Consider the following 20440-nt stretch of genomic DNA (forward strand, 5'->3'; position numbering starts at 1 on the left):
TTCTGTGGTGCAGTTTGACGGAAAAACTATGATATATCTAAATTGGTTCCTTTTACTTTAAAAAATTACGAGGTACTTTCGTAGTTACATATTTTATATCAAAAATGTCAGCTGTTCATTGACGTAGTTTTCTCTTTGTACTACATTCATTGAGTAGTTAAGAACGGGTTGTGTACTTCGTTGTTTATGTTTGTACCAGCTGTGTTGTGGACTAGCGTTCGGAGCGTTCATGCGTAATGGAGACGTACGTAAAAGTTGTTATTGAATTTCTAACTTATACTTTTTTTATGCTCACGTTTATTACCCAATATTTTTTTTCTTCAGAATAAATGCCAACGCTGCAATTCTCAGCAATTATGAGGTAAGTTTTGCTTATTGGTTGTGCTCAAGTAATTTAAGTGTTACTCATTATGATGAATAATGTACGTATGCTATGGTAAACTCTCTTCCTTCTTGAGATATAATTCATGATGCTAAGAGTGACCTAACCCAGAATTTTGGACTGCCGACAAAAGGTACTGGTACTATTATAAGAACTATATTTTTTTTTTAACGTATGGTTGTGTTTCAGAAGATATTTTATATCTATTATAATGGCATTGTGTGCACCTGTACAATTTGTAGCACACCTGCACTTCATGCATATCCTAATTAGTTTTTCATTTAGTCCATGTTGTTTTCTAATTAGGGCCTATCGTTATTTATGTTGAACCTCATGATATTAAAGATCGGCAGTTGAAGAGCGCAATTTGACAGGCGCTAACCATATCATTTACAATATTTCACAATGTGAAGGTTGCAAAGCATTCTCTCTTACGAAATAGTGATATTAGTTTGCACAATCCTGTTCACAAATTGTCTATGGAGATTTAGGTTAGATGGAGATAGAGAATAGCTGGTATTCCTTCATCCCCAGGTTGAGAATTTAATAAACCCACATTGTTTATAAACAATTTATCCTTGTATGTTGTCATGTTAATACTAGTTTCATAGGTTCTGTGTAATGCAAACTTCAGAATCTGAATAATTAAAAAAATTAAACTATGCCCGAACAGGCCATGAAGGCCTAACAGTATTGACTGGCCACCGTGTCATCCTTAACCCACAGGCATCACTGGATACAGATATGGAGGAGCATGTGCTCAACAGAGCACTTTCCTAGCCGATTTGTTAGTTTACAAGACCAGAGCTACTACTTCTCAATCAAGAAGCTCCTCATTTTGCCTCACAAGGGCTACGTGCACCTCACTTGCCAACAGTCCTTGGCAGACCGGATGGTCACCCATCCAGGAGCTAGCCCAGCCCAGTAGCACTTAAGTGATCTGACAGGAACTGGTGTGGCAAGTAATTGGATAGATAAAGAAAGTACTCACCAAGTGGTGGCAGAAGAATGCACATACACATTAAAAGGTATTTCAGTTTGCAGTAGATTTTTTATCTATCCAATTAAATTTTCAAATATTAATCGTTTTTGTTGACGAACTTCAAAATCTTGAAAGCTGCAGAATACCATTGTTTTTATATGTTCGTCTCCACTTCATGCAAATGACAACTCCTTTCCCCATAATTGGTCAGCAGTTATATGATGCATGATGCCTTGATGTATCCAAATACATCTAGTAGTCCCTCTGTCAGGATTCAGAAAGACATTTAATTTGAATACAACTGAAGGTCATTGATTTTTTTTTTAATGATAATTTTTTCTAAGTAGGCCTAATTAATTTATGATGACCTTATTTTCCCAAAAAGTTAAAGCTCATAAGTAAATGAATTAGTTACCTTTGTTGAGTATATGTTTGGTATTTGTTGCAGCATTGATTTCACATAAAACCCATCCACGTAATGTTTATTTTTGAGCTAGCTGGCCGACTTGCTTGCTTCCTTCCTTCCTGTTAAACTTTTGATATATTTGTCGATTCCTGCGTAATTAGGATCTAAGTGCAGTATTTGCTACTTCAGAGATAACATCCATGTTTGTAAAATTGATGATCTACTTTCTGCTTTCGAATGTATGTTTCTATATTCCTGTCTGCAACACTTTGAACATGTTGTAGGATTCCTTGGGCTAAGTTTAAATCAGGCCCAGCGCCATTCAGGACAGTGTTATTACGAGGTTGTCGTTAAATCGGGGCCCAATGAAACAGCTTTAATTGCTAAAAATAAAATAGTCATAATTTTGGCTGTGGGAATCATTTCACTGTTTTTTTCTGAATGTCTTAATATTTCTTAGGTCGCAGTATATTGTCTCTTGATTTTAAACATTGTCTGTCCACTGCTCTCTCATTGGTTGTATAGAGCCAGCAAATGACGAAACCCCCCCCCTCCCCCTTTCATTACCATCATATCTCATGGCAAGTGCTGACAACATGCTGCATTAAACACATTTAAGTACACCACTGGTTCTGATCTAGACTTTTACCGTTGCAATAATTTAAATTTCTGCTTCAGGCTAGCTTCTTTTCATCATTTTTGAGAGTTTTAAGATATGTAGCCTTGCACAGGAAGTTAGCCAAGTTAAAGGGTACTTACTATAGCTCTGTCGCTCAGATGATGAGTTGATAGACTATGCAAATATTGGTCCACCTACACAGGCTTCCTGTATATTGTGTTGTTCAGCACTCTCCATCCTTCTTAATTATGATGCATGGAACACTAATTGAAACGTGTCTGTCACCGATTTAGTGTTATGGTGTTTCATTTTATCCTTAAGTTTAGTAGACAATCAAGGCACATTGTTTTGGAACTTTGACCCACATATACTATCATCTTCCTTTGTCATATGACACTTTGTGACTGCACAAGTAACTGTTAGCTATGGAATACAATAAAATAGAGGTATCCAGAACAACTAGCTCATAATTGTAAATATTCATTCAAAATGTTCAGAAAGTTCCATACTGTTTACATGGTCACATGACATTGGAAACACCATACAAAGACTGCACTTTGTCTCCTGACAATTTGTATTCAATAGACGCACTGTCAGATATGAAACTGAGGTGTGTGAAACTATGCTCTTTGTACGCCCCTCAGGGCTATGGTGACTAGAACTAGTTGGATTTCACCAAGTGCATAAAATAGTGCTTAAGGAAACGTCTAGTTTTGAGTTTTGATACAGACTGTGGAATTCACCAAAAATTTTGACCTCAGCTATGTAACTAATTGTTGCGTTATATTATTGCATTAGTTTCGTCTTGTGAAAGAGCGCAACCTTGGATGTGTAATCTACTTGGATAATATTCAGTAAGGAAACTGTCTGGGTACCCTCTGAGAACCTTAAGAGCAATCATACCCAGAACATTTTTCTTTCACACAAATTTAGATAAGCTATTGAATCCACCTGGAGTTAAAGATTTTAACATATCTTCCCAAAAGCCAATTAACCATTGAAGGCATTAACCATTTGCTAATAATCAGTGTGTCTAAATTTGATGGTAAAATTTTGTACAGAATAAAAAAAAAAAAGAAGGGACGAGGGAAAAGGGGGAGGGGATTGGATTATCAACTGATACCATTATGTCTAATGGAAATGATAATACCATGATAAAGATACATTTGAATAATCACAAGTCATTTCACCTCTGCACAAAAACCTCAGACTTGCAAACAACATTCAAAGAAAAGGATGAACCAAATCATACACTGAAGAGAGCCAGTGAAACTGGTACATCTGCCTAATATTGTGTAAGGCCCCTGTGAGCATGCAGAACTGCCCACAGCACAATGTGACATGGCCTCAACTAATACCTGAAGTAGTGCTGGAGAGAATCGACACCATGAATCGCCGGCCAGAGTGGCCGTGCCAATCTAGGCGCTACAGTCTGGAGCAGAGCGACCACTACGGTCACAGGTTCGAATCCTGCCTCGGGCATGGATGTGTGTGATGTCTTAGGTTAGTTAGGTTTAATTAGTTCGAAGTTCTAGGCAACTGATGACCTCAGAAGTTAAGTCGCATAGTGCTCAGAGCCATTTGAACTCCATGAATCCTGCAGGGCTGTCGATAAATCCATAAGAGTACAAGGGGTGGAGATCTGTTCTGAACAGCACGGTGCAAGGTATCCTAGATGTGTTCAATAATGTTCATGTCTGGGGAGTTTGGTGGCGAGCAGAAGTGTTTAAACTCAGAAGAGTTTTCCTGGAGCCACTCGGTACCAATTCTGGATGTGTGGTATGTCATTGTCCTGCTGGAATTACCGAAGTCTGTTGGAATGCACAATGGACATGAATGGATGCAGGTGATGAGAGAGGATGATTACGTATGTGCCACTTGTAAGAGTCATATCTAGACAGTTCAGGGGTCCCATATCACTCCAACTGCACACACCACACACCATTACAGAGCCTCCACCATCTTGAACAGCCGCTGCTGGCAAGCAGGGTCCTTGGATTCATGAGGCTGTCTGCATACCTGTACACATTCATCCATTCAGTACAATCTGAAATGAGACTCATCAGACCAGGCAAAATGTTTCCAGTCAGCAACAGTCCAATGTCAGTGTTCACAGGCCCCTGGGAGCTTTGTGTCATGCAGTCATCAATGGTACACACGTGGGTTCTTAGCTTCAAAAACCCGTATCGATGTTGTTTCGTTGAATGGTTTGCACGCTGACACTTGATGGCCCAGCGTTGAAATCTGCAGCAATTTGTGGAAGGGTTGCACTTCTGTTACATTGAACAATTCTCTTCAGTTGGCATTCTACATCTACATCCATACTCCGCAAGCCACCTGACAGTGTGTGGCCCCATTCTTGCAGGGCCTTTTTCCAGCTGCAGCAATGTCTGAGATTTTATGTTTTACTGAATTCCTGATATTCACAGTACACTTGTGAAATATTTTTACGGGAAAATCCCCACTTCATCACTACCTCGGAGATGCTGTGTCCCATCACTCATTCGCCGACTATAACTCCACATCCAAACTCAATTAAATCTTGATAACCTGCCATTGTAGCAGCAGCAACCTATCTAACAACTGTCCCAGACACTTGTTGCCTTATATAGGTGATGCCAACCGCAGTGCTATATTCTGCCTGTTTACATCTCTCCGTATTTGAAAACGCACACCTATACCAATTTCTTTGGTGCACCAGTGTATATTGGCTCCATGATTCAATGAAACATGAAAGTATTCAAAGTTCATGCTGAATAATTCCAGCTGTTGCTTGCAAAACTCCTTTGCACGTGCATTTCCTGGAGTCGCATGTCAAATATCCTGACATTGATAAACTACAGTTCTATCAGAGGCGGTCAATAAATAATGAATGGAACATCTTGCTTCTAAAGCAGCTTGGTTTTATTTAGTATTTAAATACACCTTATTATCCCCCCCCCCCTCCTTTTTCCCCAACAATCTCTGTTAATGGCCTTATGCCACCTTACTGGGAGGGCATGTCTGTATGCCTGCATGGTACTACCAGTCTACTGGTCAACATCAGAGCCTACATCTTCCTGCATCAATAACCTACCCATTATCTAATTCTGCTTCCACCAGAGTGGCTCCCTCTTTGGACCTCACAGATGAAAGTCCGAAGGTGCGAGATCAAGGATGTAGGGTGAATGAGGGATAAGAGTCGAATGAAGTTTTATGAGCTCCTCTCAGGTGCGTAGTCTTCTATGAGGCCTTGCATTGTCATGGAGTACTACTACTACTACTACTACTACTACTACAGTTACATTTTTGTGGCAACGAATATGCTGAAGTCATTTCTTCAATTTCCTGTTGGTAGAACAATTAACTTCAGAGTTGATCTTTTCTTTGGAGGAGAGGTGGGATGGTGCTACTCCTTGGATTGCCATTTTGTCTCTGAATCAAAATAATGGACACATATTTCATCACCTGCGACAATGTTTGAAGAAAAGAAAAAATAAATAAATAAATAATTTGCCACAATCGTCCTTGTAACACACGAGCAGTACCGCACAGCTGGTCCTTCACTGTTCTTTTTGGTATTCTGTTAGACATATAGGAACCCAATGGATACACACCTTTGAGTACCCAAACTCGTGGATGAATTTCGGCACTACCAACAGAGACATCTATTGTGCAGCATGGTGTTTGTTTGGAATCTGTCGATCACCTCAAATGAGAGTGTTGGCATGTTCGAGCATTGAGGAGTCACAGCTGTGTGCAGCCAACAATGATGCGGAGATTGGACAGGTTTGTGTGACCTTGTTGCGATGGTGACTGACACCGTACTCAATGACTCACTGTGCTTTTGTTCACTGCCAGGTCTCTGTAGACTTTCTGCAAGCACCTATTAATATTTGCAATGCTCTGGTTTTCTGCCAAAGGAAACTCAATGAGAGCTCTCTGCTTGGAACACATCTGTTGCAGACACCGTTTTGAAGGCTACGTATAGCGACGTAACCTGTCAGAACTTCATGAAACTACAGGGGCTGAAGCATGAATATTTTACGATGTCCCACAGTAAATTCGACGTTTCTTTACTTGAAAGTGGCCAAGGAAAAAAAGTGTTGCATTACTTATTGAATACCCTCGTATATCTTCATAGGGAACTAAAATAAGTGAAGTATGATTTATATATATATATATATATATATATATATATATATATATATATATATATATATATATATATATATATGTGTGTGTGTGTGTGTGTGTGTGTGTGTGTGTGTGTGAGTGAGTGCTTCCTTTTACAGTATCACATCATTGTAATTGACATTTTATAACATAATTGTGCTATGTTGATCAGAAGAACCACTTGGCAGTTTTTGTAAAGTTTGTCAAAGAACTCCATTGTGCTGCCTCCTTCTTTAAAGATAACAAGGCCCACATTGTACTGCAAATATCTTCTCTGTCTTTTCTACAAGTTCAGTGGTTAAGTGATTATTACCCCAAGTGCACATCAGCTTCCTGCCAGGCTTCAATACTGCTGTACTCAAAAGAGGATAGTGAAGCTGAGTCTGCATATGTTTAGAGAAAAACAGTTGCATTTTAGTGCCACAACAACATCAAAGACTTATACTGGAAGAAAATTTCTCCATTGATAGTGTAATTAATGTTGCAGGCTGGCAGTGCATTTTTGAAGTTTCAAGAAATTGTGGGCTGAGTTCAAAGAAACTTGGAAGTTTTCAAAAGACAGTGGTAAATCAAGTATAATGAGCAGGCATGCAGTGATTTTGTAATGTTTAGCCATTATTCTAAATCATTAAAAAAACATGTTGACATAAGTTAGGAGCATTTTTCTGGGATGGGGAGAAAAATATTGGGGAACAGCAATAGTGTAAATAGTGGTAGGCCTCAAGCACTTTTGTGACTTGATCTCTTATGGTAAGCTAGATCATTTAATCGGGCCCACTTGGGAAGAGGGTAAACTGACCTACCCCTTTAAAAGCTTTTAACACTTTCCTTGTTGGGCTGTTCCAGGGTTGGGCAAGATACACATGGCATTCTGTAACAATTAAGATAGTTGTTCTCCTGCACCATTTTCGTAATATCTGGGTTGTTCACAGTTTCCCTGAAGCCTCATTTAGATCAGTTAAGATGGCTCTTTGAAAACAAAACTGACTTACTTCCAGTTAGTGATAGATGTGTTCTCAGATAGTATATGTGACCTGTAATAGACTCCCGATCACGAGTATCAATCAGCTGCTTACTTTTCGAAGAGACCTATTGACAATAGGTTTTAGAAACAGTGAAGCAAATCATTCCTATATGTGCAGCATTTTACCTACTTATTGTAATTGTGAGAAATTGTGATAGTACATTAAATTAAGATGTAACGTCTATCAACTCCAAGAATGGGATTTTAGTTTTCTGCATACTGAACCATGACTTTTGACATTCAGTTTATGACACACTCTGACCATTTTTTCTAACAGAACTGTGTTCCTCAGGATGACATATGAAGTGCTAAGTCTTCCAATTAACAGTATATAATCAACAATGACTCCAGTAAATATTCATTGCTTATAGATAATGTTTCCTTTTCTTTTGCAAACCTCACCACCACTGTCAGTAACAGATAATGCATACATGATTCAATTGAAGAAAGCCATCTAATTAGTTATTGCAAATGTCATCTTTCCATAATTTCTGCTGGATTCAGTTTCAAATTAGCTAATTACAATTAATAGCTGCAAACAATGTGATATTAAGTTTCAGTGATTGTCTAACCACTACACAAAACAGGAATTGTTTTTCTTTCTTTTTCTATCTGCATCTCGTCAGGCACATGAAAATATTTAATATTCCCTACACCCCACCTCTCACTATCTGTACACAATATATAATGGCTTCAAGCAACGATAAGTCAGAAACCTGGCTGTGGTTGTCTGTAGGGTGTAGAGCACTACACTCTGGCCCTGAAGGCCCAGGGTTCAGTCACAGATAGGGGCAAGGATTTTTCCTTGTTCACCAGCTCCTCTGGGTCAAATGAGTGCCAGGAATCTTAGCCAGATGTAAAAGGTGGCTGGAGGTCCACTACCATCCCCCTCCTACATCTACATCTACATTTATACTCTGCAAGCCACCCAATGGTGTGTGGCGGAGGGCACTTTACGTGCCACTGTCATTACCTCCCTTTCCTGTTCCAGTCGCATATGGTTCGCGGGAAGAACGACTGTCTGAAAGCCTCCGTGCACGCTCTAATCTCTCCAATTTTACATTCGTGATCTCCTCGGGAGGTATAAGTAGGGGGAAGCAATATATTCGATACCTCATCCAGAAACGCACCCTCTCGAAACCTGGCGAGCAAGCTACACCGCGATGCAGAGCGCCTCTCTTGCAGAGTCTGCCACTTGAGTTTATTAAACATCTCCGTAATGCTATCACGGTTACCAAATAACCCTGTGACGAAATGCGCTGCTCTTCTTTGGATCTTCTCTATCTCCTCCATCAACCCGATCTGGTACGGATCCCACGCTGATGAGCAATACTCAAGTATAGGTCGAACGAGTGTTTTATAAGCCACCTCCTTTGTTGATGGACTACATTTTCTAAGCACCCTCCCAATGAATCTCAACCTGGTACCCGCCTTACCAACTAATTTTATATGATCATTCCACTTCAAATCGTTCCGCACGCATACTCCCAGATATTTTACAGAAGTAACTGTTACCAGTGTTTCTTCCGCTATCATATAATCATACAATAAAGGATCCTTCTTTCTATGTACTCGCAATACATTACATTTGTCTATGTTAAGGGACGGTTGCCACTCCCTGCACCAAGTGCCTATCCGCTGCAGATCTTCCTGCATTTCGCTACAATTTTCTAATGCTGCAACTTCTCTGTATACTACAGCATCATCCGCGAAAAGCCGCATGGAACTTCCGACACTATCTAATAGGTCATTTATATATATTGTGAAAAGCAATGGTCCCATAACACTCCCCTGTAGCACGCCCGAGGTTACTTTAACGTCTGTAGACGTCTCTCCATTGATAACAACATGCTGTGTTCTGTTTGCTAAAAACTCTTCAATCCAGCCACACAGCTGGTCTGATATTCCGTAGTGCCGCTTCAACAAATGGCTGTACTTGAATTACAGCCAGGCCAATTGCCTGATCATCGGCTTACATCATAGAGTTTACCTTTGTCTGGAGTCAGGTAAATTACTGTCTACAGTCGGTTCCATTTGTATACTTGCACAACAGTGCTATCAACATATTACTGAAGGTGTGTTGTGTATTGCAGAAAAGTTTTTACAAATATTAATCCTACTTACAGCAAGTTGAGGCTTGGTCTGTCGTATTAAACTGTAGGTCCCACTGTCAGTTCAGAGATAATAAAGAGTCAGTGAGCCATGCCTAGTAAAACACAGTGATGTTCAATTCCATGTTCTTGAGGATACTTCATTTTCTCCAGGCATGTATGCTTTAATTGTACAGGGGGTGGGGCAAATAAGTGTGTTTTGAATGAGTGGAAATACCACATGTACACCCACCACATGATCCACACTGGTTCCTTTGAGCACGTGTACACAATCTTCATACCTGACAGAGTAGTTAGCAGAGGTCAGTCTGGCCATGACCCTAGCTCGTCACCCAGGTCACCTGACCTGTCAGTGTGCGATTACTTTGTGTTGGGAGCCCTAAAGTCTAAGGTGTATCACAACAACCCTCATAGTCTTAAAGAACTGCAGCAGAGCATGTTATCTTCAATGGAGAGTCATCATCAGATGTAGAAGTAACTTCAGGTGTGTCACAGGGAAGCATGTTGGGTCCCTTGCTGTTCATGTTCCACATTAATGACAGACAACATTATTAGTAAAATCAGGCTTTTTGCAGATGATGCAGTCATCTATAATGAAGTACTATTGAGAGGAGCTGCATAAACATTCAGTCAAATCTTGATAAGATTTCAACATGGCGCAGAGATTGGCAACTTGCTCTGAATGTTTAGAAATGTAAAATTTTGCACTTCACAAAACAAAAAAATGTGGTCTTCTATAATATCAATGAGTCACTGCTGGAATCGACCAATTCATACAAATACGTGGATGCAACACTTTGTAGGGATATGAAATGGAATGATCACATAGGTTCAGTCATGGGTAAAACAGGTGGTAGACTTCATTTTATTGGTAGAATACTGGGGAAGTGGATCAGTCTACAAAAAGAGATTGCTTACAAATTACTCCTGTGACCCATCCTAGAAAAATTCTAAAGTGTGTGGGACCCGTACCAGATAAGATTAACAGGGGATATTAAACGTATACAGAGAAGGGCAGCACAAATGGTCACAGGTTTGTTTAATCCATGGGAGATTGTCACAGAGAAACTGAAATAACAGACTCTTGAAGACAGATGTAAACTATCCCAAGAAAGTTTATTAACAAAGTTTCAAGAACTGGCTTTAAATGATTACTCTAGGGCTATAGTACAATCCCTTACGTATTGCTCAAACAGGGATTGTGAGGATTAGATTAGAATAATTAGTGCACATGCAGAGGCATTCAAACAGTCATTCTTCCCCCGTTCCGTACATGAATGGAACATGAACAAACCCTAATAACTGGTCCAAGTGATGTACCCACTGCCATGCACCTCATGGTGGTTTGCGGAATATAGATGTAGATAGAAAACACCACCAGTTAAGAAAGAGAAGACTATACTTCAGAGCATTCATCTTCAAAGGATGTTGCTAATATTAAGAAGGCACGACAAGTGGGTAAAAATATTTTTTATTGTTGTAAAGAGATGTTACATGTTATTTGGAGGGAAAAAAAACATAGGGAAAAAGAAATTAAGAAACTGCTGAACACATCGACTGCCCTGTGGCCGGCAGTGGGCACAGCAGACGGCTCTGCAGTGCTGCCACAACCGGCCTTATGCCAGTCAACGTGTCAAACATCAAGGGGGGGGGGGGGGGGGGGCGGCACACCTACCTAAGAATTTATTATTTAGTATTCTCTGTAATCGTAACATTTTGATTTTGTTTTAGATTGCATTAATATTTCATTTGTCTCTTATTTTAAAGGTGTGGATCTTGTTACAAGAAATTCGAGGAAAAAAACAGCATAGTAATGCATTTGGTCAACTAGCCACTATCACTTACGAGGTAACACAATTTTGTTTTGTACCTTCCAGTATAAATGGTTTGAAGATTTGCTCTGATCAAAAGGTATGGTCATGCTTAATTGTGATTTTCATATTCCAGACTACACGCTACTTGCAAGATACTCCTTGCAGTCAGCAGACACCAGAAATTATTGAAAATTTTCTGCGTGCACTTGAGCCTTTCAAATTAACAAAATCAGAGAAAGTTATGTTGCTTAACAATCCACCAACAACACCTTTGGAAATACAACTGGTAAAATGAAGCTGTTCTTAATTTTTATACAACTTAACCTATAGTGGCTTTCTTATCAAAATTTTAAAGCTCAACTTGTCACAATAAGCTAGATAGATTTTTCAAATCAGAATTGACAATCACAGTGTATTCCACTCCTGCCAATGTTGAGAAGTATGCATTGTACTGTCACATTTCTGCACAACTCACTCTGTGTTCGTTGACAGGATTTAATGATTAAGCAAAGTTTTAAAAAGTGAATGCAAGTTGGAAACATAAAACCATATGATTAATATGAATTCCACTTTCATAAATAAGTGATAATAATAAACGTTGATGTATTTTTTTCTTTAAGTCTTCTGAATCGTTTGATGCGGCCCACCATGAATCCTCTCCTGTGCCAACCTTTTCATCTCGTAGTAGCACTTGCAAGCTGCATCCTCAATTTTTTGCTGGATGTACCGAAATCTCTGTCTTCCTTTACAGTTTTTACCCTCTACAGCTCCCTCTGGTCCCATGGAAATTATTCCGTGATGTCTTATCAAATGCCCTATCATCCTGCCCCTTCTTCTTGTCAGTATTTTCCAAATATTCCTTTCCTCACTGGTTCTGTGGTGAACCTCCTCATTACTTCCTTATCAGCCCACCTAATTTTCAACATTCTTCTTTAGTGCCCTATCTCAAATGCTTCAATTCTCCTCTGTCCTGGCTTTCCCCCAGTCCATGTCTCACTACCAGATAATGCTATGCTCGAAATGTACATTCTCAGAAATTTCTTCCTCACATTAAGACATATGTTTGATACTAGTAGACTATCTCTTGGCCACTAATGCCCTGTTTGCCAGTATCTAGTATCCTTTTTATGTTGTCCTTGCTGTGTCCATCATGGGTTATCTTATTGCCTAGGTAACCAATTCCTTAACTTCATCTACTTCCTGTCCGCCTCAGGTAGCTGAGTGGTCAGCGCAATGAAATGTCGTACCTAATGGCCCGGGTTCAATTCCCGGCTGGATTGGAGATTTTCTACGCTCAGGGACTGGGTGTTGTGTTGTCCTTATCACCATTTCATCCCCATCGACACGCAAGTCGCCGAAGTGGTGTCAACTCAAAAGACTTGCACCAGGCGAACGGTCTACCTGACAGGAGGCCCTAGCCACATGGAATTTCCATTTCCATCTACTTCCTATATCATCAATCGTGAAGTTGATTTTCTCATTGTTCTCATTTCTGCCACTCCTCATTACTTTCATATTTCTTCGATTTACTCTCAATACATGTTCTGTACTCATTAGATTGTTCATTCCACTCAACCGATCCTGTAATTCTTCTCCACTTTTATTGAGGATAGCAATGTCATCAGTGTATCTTAACATTGACATCCTTTCATCTTGAGTTTTAATCCCATTCTTGAACCTTTCTTTTATTTCCATCATTGCTTCTTTTCACACATATGTTGAACAGTAGGGGCAGACGACTACATCTCTTTCTTACACCCTTTTAAATCTGTGCACATCGTTCTTTGTCTTCCACTCGTCTTGTTCATATTGTTTATTATCTTTATTTCCCTATAGCTTCCCCCAATTTTTCTCTTGCTTTCAAACATCTTGCACCATTTAGCACTTTTCCCAGGTCACCAAATTGTGTGAATGTGTGTCGATTTTTCTGTAGTCTTGCTTCCATTATCAACCCCAACAGCAGAACTGCTTCTCTGGTGCCTTTACCTTTCCTAAAGCCAAACTGGTCATCACCTAAAGGATCCTAAATTTTCTTTCCCCTTTTTCTGTATATTATTCTTGTCGGCAATGTGGATGCATGAGCTGTTAAGCTTATTGTGTCATAATTCTCGCACTTGGGTCTTCCAATCTTGAGAATTGTGTGGATGATTTTTCTCCAACAAAGTGTTGGTATATCACCAGTCTCATACATTCTACACACCAATGTGAATAATCATTTTGTTGCCACTTCCGCAATAATTTTAGAAATTCTAATAGAATGTGATCTATCTTTTCTGCCTTATTTGTTTTTAAGTCTTCCAAAGCTCTTCTTAATTCTAATTCTGGATCCCCTATCTTCTTGTCACATCATCAAGTTAGTCCTTGCTCTCATAGAAGCCCCTAAGTGTACTCTTTCCACCTATCTGCTCTCTCTTCTGCATTTAACAGTGGAATTCACAGTTCATTGACAGGGCTATTTTCATCAGAATTGACAGCAAACCAACACTGGCAACAATATTTCAGGTATACATGCTGGTATTGCAAGCAGAAGATAAAAAGATAGGGAACGTATACGAGGAGATTGAACAGGTAATTTAGTACGTAAAGTGAGATGAAAATCTAAGTCATGGGGGACCGAAATGCAGTAGTAGGGGAAGGAGTAGAAGAAAGGATTACAGGAGAATATTGGCTTGGTAGTACAAACAAGAGAGGAGAAAGACTAATTGGGTTCTGCAATAAATTTAAGAGGGTTATAGGAAGTGGGATACGGAAATACTAAGGAATGAAGAGATGTGCTTTAAGTTCTGAGAGTCTATAGATCAGGCTATAATGAATAAATCAATAGGCAGTTCAGTGAAGAGGAATGGACATATTCAAAAAGGACAATCGCACAAGTGGGGAAAGAAAAACATAGGTACAAGGAAGATAACTACAAAGAAACCACAGGTAAAAGAAGAAATACTTCAATACTAAGTACAAAATGTTTAAGAAAAAACAGGAATACAGCATATAAATCACTTAAGAATGAAATAAACAGGAAATGTGGTTAAGTCAATGCAAAATGGCTGCAGGAAAAATGTGAAGGAATCAAAAAAGAAAAGATTGTTGGAAGGACTGAATCAGAATATAGAAGAGTTAAAACAACCTTTGGTGAAATTAAAAGCAAGGGCGATAACACTAAGGGTGTGTATCTGCTTCTGGGTATGGCTTACAATCCAGTACCTGCTTTCAGAATCTCTGCCTGACCATAATGTAATCTAGCTGAAATCTTCCAATATCTTCTGGTCTTTTCAGGTATACCACCTCTTCCTCAAGTGATTCTTGAGAAGAGCATTCCCTTTAACCCTCTTAAATTTATTGCAGAACCCAATTAGTCTTTCTCCTCTCTTATTTGTACTACCAAGCCAATATTCTCCTGTAACCCTTTCTTCTACTCCTTCCCCTTCAACCACATTTCAATCCCCCATGACTTAGATTTTCATCTCATATACGTTCCCCATCTTTTTACCTTCTGCTTGCAATGTCAGCATGTATACCTGAACTATTGTTGTCAGTGTCGGTTTGCTGTCAGTTCTGATGAAAACAATCCTATCACTGAACTGTTCATAGTAACTCACTTTCTGCCCTAGCTTCGTATTCATAATGAATTGTACATCCGTTATATCATTTTCTGCTGCTGTTTGTATTATTCTGTACTCATCTGACCAGAAATCCTTGTCTTCTTTCCATTTCACTTCCCTGGCACCAAATATATGTGGATTGAAACTTAGCATTTCCCTTTTCAGATGTTCTAGCTTCCTTACCATGCTCAAACTTCTGACATTGCATGCCACAACTCTAGTCTAATTCTTTTCGAATGGAGAGATGATCATGACACTTCTTCAGTCACAGGCCACATGTCCTGTGGATATTCAGGACACACATTGTTTGTCTTTAATGCAGTGGCTTCCATATCCTCATGCCATTGATCATTGCTGATTCTTCCACCTTTTAGGTGCAGATTCCCACCCCAAGTACAAGAGATGGGCCTGAACCTCTGTACACTCCTCTGCCCTTTTGACAAGGCCATTGGCAGTATAAGGGTGACTTCTTATGTCAGAAGTCCTCGATCGCCATGACTGATGATTTTTATTCAAAATTTGAGCAGTGATGGGGTTCAAACCAGGGATTGAGAACGTATTGCTATCCTTGGATCACAGGTCTTACTGTTACAAACAAATTTTAAGTGTACTTAGTTTAACAGATGTTCTGCTGTAGGTTGGTTAAACAGTCAAGTGTTTAGTAATAAGAATTTTAGATAGTGACTTCGTCAGGGTTAGAACAGTGGTCAGTGGAGATCTTCAGTGGAATTTTAGATTATGTCAGTAAACCACAGAACACGAGGAGAAAATGTGTAGGCTTTAGGCAGAGTTATGTGAAAAATTTAAACTATGCCACTTAAAAGGGAAAACCAAGAGTGTGCTGGGAAATGGTGACAAGTACATTGAAACTTCATTTCCAAATAGATTTGGTTGTCATCTAAACTAGAATAGGATAGGATGAGACTCTTACAGAGTAGAGGAATGTAGGTGCAGGAGAACAAGAATATGAACACAGACCTGCTGTTAGGTTGCAGGGAAAATAAGATTCAGAGTACCAGGTTGCAAGTTTTGTGAGGATGCTGAACATGTAAACATGGATTGCAGGAGGGCCCCTGGGTGAACATTGGTGTGATGACAGTGAACAGGTATCTGAGCAAACCCACTCTGAAAACAGCATGATCCCACATTATTAAGCTCTCTTTTAGGGCCAGTCAGTATACAGGTCGAGGTGGAAAATACCAATTTCAGTTTTGCAGGGAGTACCCTTTTGACACTTGGTTCAAGAATAATGAAAGAAGGTTGTATACATGTAAGAGGCCTGGAGATACTGGAAGGTTTAAGATAGATTATATAATGGTAAGACAGAGATTTAAGAACCAGGTTTTAAATTCTAAGACATTTCCAGGGGCAGATGTGGACTCTGACCACAATCTATTGGTTATGAACTGTAGATTAAAACTGAAGAAATTGCAAAAAGGTGGAAATTTCAGGAGATGGGACCTGGATAAACTGACAGAACCTGAGGTTGTAGAGTCTTTCAGGGAGAGCATTAGGGAATGATTGACAGGAATGGGGGAAAGAAATACAGTAGAAGAAGAATGGGTAGCTTTGAGGAATGAAATAGTGAAGGCAGCAGAGGATCAAGTAGGTAAAAAGATGAGGGCTAATAGAAATCCTTGGGTAACAGAAGAGATACTGAATTCAATTGATGAAAGGAGAAAATGCAAAAATGCAGTAAGTGAAGCAGGCAAAAAGGAATACAAACGTCTCAAAATTGAGATTGACAGGAAGTGCAAAATGGCTAAGCAGGGATGGCTAGGGGACAAATGTAAGGATGCAGAGGCTTATCTCACTAGGGGTAAGATAGATACTGCCTACAGGCAAATTAAAGAGACCTTTGGAGAAAAGAGAACCACTTGCATGAATATCAAAAGCTCAGATGGAAACCCAGTTCTAAGCAAAGAAGGGAAAGCAGAAAGATGGAAGGAGTATATAGAGGGTCTATACAAGGGCGATGTTCTTGAGGACAATATTATAGAAATGGAAGAGAATGTAGATGATGATGAAATAGGAGATATGATACTGCATGAAGAGTTTGACAGAGCACTGAAAGACCTAAGTCGAAACAAGGCCCCGGGAGTAGACAACATTCCACTGGAACTACTGACAGCCTTGGGAGAGCCAGTCCTGACAAAACTCTACCAGATGGTGAGCAAGATGTATGAGACAGGTGAAATTCCCTCAGACTTCAAGAAGAATATAATAATTCCAATCCCAAAGAAAGCAGGTGTTGACAGATGTGAAAATTACCAAACTATCAGTTTAATAAGTCACAGCTGCACAATACTAATGCGAATTCTTTACAGACGAATGGAAAAACTGGTAGAAGCCGACCTCGGGGAAGATCAGTTTGGATTCCGTAGAAATGTTGGAACACATGAGGCAATACTGCCCCTACGTCTTGTCTTGGAAAATAGATTAAGGAAAGGCAAACTTATGTTTCTAGCATTTGTAGACTTAGACAAAGCTTTTGACAATGTTGACTGGAATACTCTCTTCCAAATTCTAAAGGTGGCAGGGGTAAAATACAGGGAGCGAAAGGCTATTTACAATTTGTACAGAATCCAGATGGCAGTTATAAGAATCGAGGGGTATGAAAGGGAAGCAGTGGTTGGGAAGGGAGTGAGGCAGGATTGTAGCCTCTCCGCATTGCTATTCAATCTGTATATTGAGCAAGCAGTAAAGGAAACAAAAGAAACGTTCGGAGTAGGAATTAAAATCCATAGAGAAGAAATAAAAACTTTGAGGTTCGCCGATGACATTGTAATTCTGTCAGAGGCAGCAAAGGACCTGGAAGAGCAATTGAACGGAATGGACAGTGTCTTCAGAGGAGGATATACGATGAACATCAACAAAATGAGGGTAATGGTCGGGTGACGCTAAGGGAATTAGATCAGGAAATGAGACAAAGTAGTAGATGAGTTTTTCTATTTGGGGAGCAAAATAACTGATGATGGTCAAACTAGAGATGATATAAAAAGTAGACTGGCAATGGCAAGGAAAGCATTTCTTAAAATGAGAAAGTTGTTAACATCAAGTGTATATTTAAGTCTCATGAAGTCATTTCTGAAACAAATACTTTCAGAAACAACTTCCTGACACTTAAATATATACTCAATGGAAGTGAAACATGGACGATAAATAGTTTGGACAAAAAGAAAATAGAAGCTTTCTAAATGTGGTGCTACAGAAGAATGCTGAAGATTAGATGGGTAGATTATGTAACTAATGAGGAGGTGCTAAATAGAATTGGGGAGGAGTTTGTGGCACAACTTGACTAGAAGAAGGGATCGGTTGGTAGGACATGTTCTGAAGCATCAAGGGATCACCAATTTAGTATTGGAGGGCAGCGTAGAGGGTAAAAATCGTCGAGGGAGACCAAGAGACGAATACACTAAGCAGATTCAGAGGGATGTAGGTTGCAGTAGGTACTGGGAGATGCTGAAGCTTGCACAGGATAGAGTAGCATGGAGAGCTGCATCAAACCAGTCTCTGGACTGAAAACAAAAACAACAACAACAACCATCCTTTTGACATTAGCCCATTCTTAGATTTCACACTTTATGGATATATTTCACCCAGCAGAAAGTTACAAGTGAAAAGAAAAAAGTGCAGGTGACTCTGGTGTGCAAGGAGGGTAAAAGTACAGACTTGCACAATTATGACCAACATCCATATCTTCTGTTTACTGCAGATTTCTTGGGAATATTAAATTTCTTGACATTATAATGAAAAGGATAAAGTTCGCACCTAAAAGGCCTCCTGAATTATCCAACACACACATTCAGCTTGTACACACACATGACCATTGTCTCTGCCTGCTTGGGCCAGGCTGTGAGCAACAGCATATGATGGTAGAAGCAATCTGGGTGGTGGGGTAAGGGAGGGCTAGCAGGGTAGGGGTGGGGGGATGGTAAATTGGTGCTTATGAGAACATACAGGGACAAGGTAGTAGAAGGGTAGGGCAACTCGGTACAGTCGGGAGATTAGATGGGGAGGGAGGCAGAAAAGGAGAGAAGTAAAAAGACTGGATGAGTTAGTGGAATAGAAGCTGTGCAGTACCAGAGTGGGAAGAAGGGAGGGTATATGCAGGCAAAGGAAAGTGACTAATGAAATTCCTTGAGAGAGGAATCACTTCTATGCATAAATTGACTCAGATTTAGAAAGCATCGCTTATGTGAAACTCAGCTTGCCTCTCACATTATGTCCTGTGAGCCATAGAATGAAAAGCAAATGGCAGATTCCATATCCCCAGATTTTCATAAAGCGTTTGATATAGTGACACTCTGCAGACTTTAACAAAGGCCCAAGCATATGGAATAGGCTTGAAGACTTCTTTAAACGCTTTTCTTTAATTAACAGAACTCAATACATTGTTGTGGATGGCAAGTATGCATAGGAAACAAAGATGTCTTCTGGGATGCCCCTGTTTTCTGCATAAACAAACAATCTGATGAATGTGGTGGGCAGTAATCTGCGACCATTTGCTGAAGATGCTGTCATCATTGAGTGATTGTAGGAGGATACAAGATGACTCAGATAGGATTTCTATTTGGTACTGCAATCGTGAGATTGTTCTAAATATGGAAAAATGTAATTTAATGCAAAATAATAGGAAGAACAATCATATAATGTACAAATACAGTATTAGTGGTGCTCTTCTTCATATAGTCACATCCATTAAATATGTAGGCATAATGTTGCGAAGTGACATAAAATGGAATGAGCTTGTAAGGTCAGTTGTCAAGAAGCCAAAGCTTTCAACTTGAAGAATAATGCTAGGAGAGAGTAGTTATTCAGCTTCACAGTTATGTGTTTAGTCTTAAAAACCTGTAAGGAACTGACAACATTCATAAGTTTGTACATTAATTCTTTGTACTTCAGAAAATAATTAAATAAATGTGTGTAATATACAGGTCATTGTGATTGTTCTGTGATTAACGAAGGTTCCATCACAACATTTTTCAGTCTGTGTGATAAAAATTACAACTGTTTATAATAGTTTGCAAAGCCAACATGTTTTCAATTTCATTTTTTTTTCCTCCCCAGATGGTTGAAGAGAGTGAAGACAGACTCACAGATGAGCAAGTTGACCAATTGCTACAGGTTGTGCAGGACTGTCAATTGGTTACTTAGATACATGGTTGCCTTTATTATTATTTGTTAACATATACAAGTGACCAATTCCACAAATATAAATATTATAATTATTTATTACAATAAATAGAAAAATAATAACTGCACTACCTCTTCTGATCTCCTAAATCTTCAATGCTGTCTTCATCAATCTGGAAGGAGAAAGAAATTGTTTATGTAATAGTTATTTT

At 39.4% G+C, this 20440-nt stretch overlaps 2 protein-coding genes across 3 annotated transcripts in view; one reads left to right on the forward strand and one right to left on the reverse strand.

Annotated features, from left to right (window-relative positions):
* The first annotated feature begins 86 nt into the window (after window positions 1–86).
* LOC126259453 (DNA-directed RNA polymerase III subunit RPC9) lies at window positions 87–20356 on the forward strand. The gene is made up of 5 exons (XM_049956278.1): window positions 87–244; window positions 325–361; window positions 11447–11527; window positions 11627–11779; window positions 20163–20356. Exons 1-5 carry the CDS (start codon window positions 237–239, stop codon window positions 20247–20249), a joined length of 366 nt encoding a protein of 121 aa, XP_049812235.1. The 5' UTR covers window positions 87–236; the 3' UTR covers window positions 20250–20356.
* The window catches only part of LOC126259440 (density-regulated protein homolog), a 52185-nt gene continuing 51986 nt past the window's right edge, over window positions 20242–20440 (reverse strand). For both annotated transcript variants that reach the window (XM_049956259.1, XM_049956266.1), the window contains exon 6: window positions 20242–20401. In XM_049956259.1, coding sequence (XP_049812216.1) covers window positions 20357–20401 — 45 coding nt within the window. In that variant the 3' untranslated portion in view covers window positions 20242–20356. The remainder of the gene's footprint in view (window positions 20402–20440) is intronic.

Source organism: Schistocerca nitens, chromosome 1 (assembly GCF_023898315.1).
Source record: "Schistocerca nitens isolate TAMUIC-IGC-003100 chromosome 1, iqSchNite1.1, whole genome shotgun sequence".
NCBI classification, from domain to species: Eukaryota; Metazoa; Arthropoda; class Insecta; order Orthoptera; family Acrididae; genus Schistocerca; species Schistocerca nitens.